Genomic DNA, 6,213 nt, shown 5'->3' with positions numbered 1-6,213 from the left:
GCGCCCTCTGCGCGGCGGCGGGTGCCATTGTCTACTCCGCTCCTGCCCGTCACCTCGCCGGGGCTCCGGGCGGTGAGGGAGTGTGGCCCGGGGAGAGGAGGCAGCGGAGACGGCCCGACCCAACGAACGCTGGACCCGAGCCCACTCCCAGGCTGAGCCCATTGTTATTAATCCCAGTCTGGAGGAATTGTGGTGCCTTGTAATTTGCGACAAAATCAAAATGTTGGCTTTCAACGAAAAGGAAGGAATGTGTGTGCCTCGCAGTCGGGTTTCGTCCCATGTTAGCACATAATTTATTTCAAGGAGTACATTGTTTTTTCGCCCTGCAAAGTGTAGGGCAGATGCCGGACCCTGCTTGAGACGGCCTGAAACCCATACTCTCTCTACGCGCAAACTCCCATCCCTCTGGGTCACCCAGAGCTAGGGATAAGGACCCCATTCTTTTCTAAGTTCTGGGAACGGGTTTGCATTAAATGTCCAGTTGATGCTACACTTGCTGTCCTCTTCGAATGCAGCTATCTTCAGAGCTTCTGTGGGAGGCACTTTGGTATCACTGATACCTGTATTTTATGCTACGGAAGAATATAAAGTGGAGTAATAAACCAATTTTAACTTTAACAAAGTTAAATTACCACGTCAATAAATTTCCGGATACAGTATCTTGTCGATACTTTTTTGGGTTATTGCAAAGAACGACGATATCAGTCGAAATTTAGAGCCCATTTTAGTCTACATTGGTTATATAAACTCCCCCTCCCCAGGTTCCAATTCAAGATGGTGTGGCGAATATTAAGAGTCAGGCTTGAATATTACTTGCATTTACACTTTTAAAGGAACTTACAAAGGTTAAAAGAAAGAATCTGAATTCTACCTTTAAATTACCTTTGTAAAAACAATTCTTATCTGTAGTTGAAGTGGCCAGTTGAATTACAAAATGCTTGCCTTAAAAGAAGTGGACTCATAAACAGACTTGCAGATCTCCAAGAAATCTATACAGATTAGCTGATGTATAAAATACACTCGAATTTGGCATTCCAGTCCATCGGTAAATGCTGTCTTTTATTGTTTTAAATGGAGTATTTGGTATGTTTCTGAATATTTGTAACTTTTAGCTTTTTAAAGATTTGTAGTCTCTTTCATAATAATACATTAATTCAGTTCTAAATTGTGTACATGATTATGTCGTTGGATTTTTTTTAAGGGCGAGCACATACCTTTAAAAAAAGGTTTTGACTAAGAAAAACGTATATTTGTAAGATCTATTGGGGGGATTAATATTTTAGGTCATTCTGGTTTTGCTAGCATGAATTGAAGAGAGCATTCTGAGTGATAAGCGGTCTGTCTGCAAGTAATTCACCCTGGAACTGGAACAGCCGCAGGCTGAAAAATAGGTCTCCTGTTTCTCCCAAACGTACCTAAACCAATTGATGTCTACGGTTCTTTTTTGATGCATATGGAGAGTGTGGAATGTATAGAACAGGTAGAAAATAGTTTTTTAATTTACCAGAGTCATCTTTTTCTTTAAAGATTTTACTCCAACTTATTTGCCAGTTTTTCTTTTTTTCACACTCCCCTCCAAACGTGTGTGGAGCTGGGTGAGGTGGGAAGGCAAGGTTTGCATCTAGTAAAAGATCTTCCTAAAAGAATTTACAGATGTTTTAACTGGCATAAAGATATCCATGGCTACTAATCGCTTGGTCAGTTTAATGTCTTGTCCCTGAAGCTTCTCTGAAACACAGTGTAGTGTATTTGTAGTCTTATTGATTCAAAGTACTGCATGTAATCTTGATTTTATTTACTTTAACAGATGCAGTTTATGTTGCTTTTTAGTCGTCAGGGAAAGCTTCGACTGCAGAAATGGTATGTCCCACTGTCAGACAAAGAGAAGAAAAAGATCACAAGAGAACTTGTTCAAACCGTTTTAGCAAGGAAACCTAAAATGTGCAGCTTCCTCGAGTGGCGAGATCTGAAGATTGTTTACAAAAGGTAAAATTTTATTTACTAGATGAAGCAGCAGAATTGAATGTTAGGTCACTCATAGCAGGGAAATAGACTTTTGAACAATACTTATAAATAATAAATTAATAAATATTTAGGTGGAATAGGTTTAAAGGAAATCTTTGAATTGTAAAATAACTGCTGTTTTGATTGATTACCCAGGCTAAAATAATAAAAGCAGGGAAATCATCTTGAAACCAAATTATATAAAGACATAAATGATTATTCATGCTTGTCTTTAGAAAAATTCAGTGAATTCACTTCATCGCAGGGGCAAATTATATTATGCGAGTAATTCTTTACATTTAGCAAGCATAAATGAGAGTCTAATTCCTTCTCCCCACAAATTCATAAAGTAACGACTGAGGATTGATGTATCTTTCACCTAATTTTTAGAATCTTACATGCACCTTGGGTGGATAAACCATTTCAGTCATTACAGATGTTTAAGAACTGTATATGCAGGATCTGTTTATTAGCAGTATTTATTTACTTATTTATTTGAAATACACTTGTTGCTATGGTGGAGGTGTGCTTAGATATAATAGGTAGTTTTACTAAGGATAATTTTTTTTTAAATTTTGATGTTGCTAAATGACTCACAGATTGGTTTTTACACTGAAGTTTTTAAAAAATGGTATGCATCTTTTTTTTTTAATATTTGAAGAAACTCTTTGATCGTCTTAAATTTCTCAAGATTGTTTTAAGCAGGTTAAACGAAGTGTGATTTCTCCCTTTATAGAACATGTTTTCTTTTGTGACACTGGGGATTGAATTGAGGGCCTTTGCTGTGAACTACATTTCCAGCCCTTCTTTTTTTATTTGGAGATGAGTCTTGAGAAGTTTCCTGGGCTGTTTCTTCCCGTCTCAGCCTAACTTGCCCAGTAGTACTGAGATTACAGGCATGCACAACCATACCCTGCTCAGAACATTTCTTGAAGGAACATTTATTTTGTTTCTTCCCCATTTCTGTTCCCTTTTGAATAATTTACTGAATTTAAGATAAAAGCATTTTTGCATCTAAAAAATTCTCTTGTATGGGAGTATGCAGAGAACTAAACCGTATGGAATGCCTTGCAGGTGAAAAAGATAAATTGTTTCTTCTCTTTCCTTTATTGCACTCCAGGTATGGATGGGGTTTTTTTTTTTTTGTGGAAGAAGTAGAGGGGCAGAAATGGAAATTATAAGACATAGAAAGTTTCCTAAATACTATAGACTTTATTATAGAATGAATTTAATCATGTTTGGGTGATTTTTGTATCCAACATTTGATTTGGTACTTTTTGAGAAATATCATAGAAAAATCATAGCATTTCAGATCTGGGAGAGACGACGTAGAATAATCAAGTCAGGAACTTCTTTAGTTAAGCTTTTCGCCCCAGGGATAGAATCCTAAACCAAATAAATGGAAGCACAGCTACTCTTAGGAAATCAGGGAGGAGTCTTCTGTCCCCCTGCTCACTTGGCTTCGTGAAAAACACTGTTGTTGACCAAATTGCAATTTTAGACACAATGAGAATTTGGGAAGTGGCTTGTCCAAGATCATATGCTAGTGGTTGACATATCTTACTGTCAAAGATTTGACATAGGGGTAAATACAGTTCTAGTGTGCATTGCTTAAAAGTTTCCTGTAAGACAGTGGGTGGTTCCGGAAGGAACTGAGATGGTACCTGCCAAACCAGGAGGAGGCTGTGGGATGATGAGGTCCTAAACCAAGAGTCTGGAGGGGAAAGCTGTTACCTGTGGAAGTTGGATAAGAGAAGTGAGGAGAAAAGCCAAAGAGGAAGGAAAACGTGAGCACATTTCTTGTTTGGCTGATGGGGTAAATGGTGAGCTAGAGAACTCGGCTCCTTTCCAGTGAGCTGACATTGGGATGCTGTGTGACTTTCATTAAGAGATGGCTGGCTTTCTGAAGGGGTCTGATGGGCACAGGCATGCAATTCTGGGGAAAACTAGGCAGAAAGTGTTAGATAACCAGCCCTACAAGCAGCAGGCAAAGAGAATAAAGAAGGGACCCGCAGAGTAGAATGAGAACCAAAGAGTAAGTGCTGGGTCAGTAAAAATCAGGGAGGCAGAGAGCTTCTGTCTGAGGAAGATCTCTCATGCCACATGTCACGTGAAAGTAAAGGAAGAATATTCAGTCTTATTGTGAACATTTCATAAAAGCCCTTTACTGGAACATTTTCAATGGAGAGTAGTAAAGGCAGAACTCTTGATGTAATGGGGGAAAGCATGAAGAGGTAGAGGAATTTAAATAGCATATGTAGACAATTTTAGGGAGATTTGTTGGACAGAAGAAGCGGCAACCATCCATAGGGTTAAAAAAAAAAAAAGTGAAGTTTAAACCTATTTCTAGATAGGGAAAGGAGTCCCCCATGTGGAGGAGGAAAATACTAGCAAGGGAATCAAGGCTGTGAATGGGCTGTTAAAAGGAAGAAAGGAAAGGACTGATTGGTGTCCCTACACATGCTCTCCAGCCTGTCCTCCTTGGGCCACTGCTTTTTTTTTTTTTTTTTAAGTTACAAAAGGAAATTTAACCAGATTCTAATACTTACATCAAAGCTGCTTTAAATAAAAGGTAGACTTGAAAAATTCTCATGTACAAAACATGGTATGTATACATGTTTTTTGTGTGCTTCTCCCCTGCCCATTTCATATTGAAAACTCATCTACATACCGCACAATGACGTATTTTTGTTGCTATTACCAGATGATTTGTTTTTCATGCTCCCTCTGAAAGAAAAGACCCCCTAAAGCCAGAGAATTAGTGTATAGCTTAGCTTCTGAGAAATTCTGAACTAGCACTCTTGATATTCATATCACCAAGCATTTTCCTTCCCTTTCCCTTTCTGATTAGTTCTCACTAAGTTGCCCAGGCCAGGCTTGAACTTGTGATTCTCCTCCTGCCTTAGCCTCCCCGAGTGCTGGGATCACAGGCATGAGCTGCCAAGACTAGCTTTTTATGTCTTTGTTAAATTTTCTCATCCACATTCTTCATTCTGGTTTGGCATACAGATAGATTTCCTCTTTCAGAGAAGGAAAGGTAGGGAGATAATGACAATGCAGCTGTAAAGACAGAAAATCTCAGGGCTTGAATTCTGTCCCTTTGAATGCCATAGAGCAGGCTTTGTGACTTTGAACAAGTCACTTGCTTTTTTTCTTTGTCCCTGGAATAAATGCTCTTGAAGATCTCTTGACAAAACATTGTATGCTTTTCTGAGTCCTATTTGGTACAGCATTTTATGGAACAGGCATTGGATGAAAATCTTTTAGAATTAATTTTAAAATACACATATTCCCACATTACCAGCTTGAGAATTTGTTGAAGGGTACTTATTGATTTTCTTTACTAACAAAAGAATTTCTAATGACATACCAGTAGCTATTGAGAACAGTTTAGCTCCATTCACTCACAGTCAGCTGATATTTAGCTGACTGCAGAAAAGTCATGTGTTTTGAATATAAGAATAGGCACTTTGAGATGTTCTGAGTGCCAGTAATTAGAGTAAGCCTTAATCCACTGTGCTAAAAATAACCACACATACCTTTCTTCTTACTAATCTATTAATTTTACTTTTGATTTAGACTTACAAATATGCACTAAGAAAACAAAATGAGCTCATTAACGAATTTTTTAAAACCATTTGATACTAAAAATAGGGGGTACACTTCAGGTTCTCTTGATAATCCTTTACTAAATCAGTGTGATATTATTTCTGTCTTCAGACCTCTTAAAATATTGCTTTGAACATAACTTAATTTTGTCAGGTGCAAGATTATTTTTATACAGCTGCTAGCTCTGACTTTTAATGTAAAACTTTTGCTGTGGGGCCGAATTGCTGTTCTGGGCAGGTTGCTCAAACCTGGGGCTCCTATAAATACAAATTATAATGGTATCTTTGATAGGGTTGTGAAGATGAAAATGGTAAAATATGCAAAAGCCCTTAGCTAACATTTACTAGTACCTCTCCTAAAGTGAGGAACCAATCAATGGTTCCTAGTATTATGATTATGTTTCTCCTTCCCTAAGCTTTCTTTCTTTCTTTCTTTCTTTTTTGGGGGGGGTATGGGGATTGAACTCAGGGCCTTGGGCTTGTGAGGTGCATAGTGCTGCTGAGCTAAATCCCTGGCCCATCCTTCCCTAAGCTTTCTGAAAAGAGATTTTCATATCATCCTAATAACTATCTATTCACCTAAAAGAAATCATTAATTTTA

General features: G+C 38.1%; 1 protein-coding gene across 5 annotated transcripts in view; it reads left to right on the top strand.

Annotated features, from left to right (window-relative positions):
• Positions 1-1,807: 1,807 nt before the first annotated feature.
• Positions 1,808-6,213, top strand: part of Ap1s2 (adaptor related protein complex 1 subunit sigma 2) — a 24,639-nt gene continuing 20,233 nt past the window's right edge. For all 5 annotated transcript variants that reach the window (XR_002026014.2, XM_010643626.3, XM_010643625.3 and 2 more), the window contains exon 1: positions 1,808-1,986. Coding sequence is in view for 4 of the 5 variants with exons in the window: in XM_010643626.3 (XP_010641928.1) it covers positions 1,808-1,986 (179 nt within the window). In the remaining variant the exon portion in view is untranslated. The remainder of the gene's footprint in view (positions 1,987-6,213) is intronic.

This window comes from Fukomys damarensis, unplaced genomic scaffold (genome assembly GCF_012274545.1).
Source record: "Fukomys damarensis isolate Sample0158 unplaced genomic scaffold, DMR_v1.0_HiC HiC_scaffold_39, whole genome shotgun sequence".
Lineage (NCBI taxonomy): Eukaryota > Metazoa > Chordata > Mammalia > Rodentia > Bathyergidae > Fukomys > Fukomys damarensis.
The sequence above is the reverse complement of the archived record's forward strand: the minus strand, read 5'-3'. Positions and strand labels throughout refer to the sequence as shown.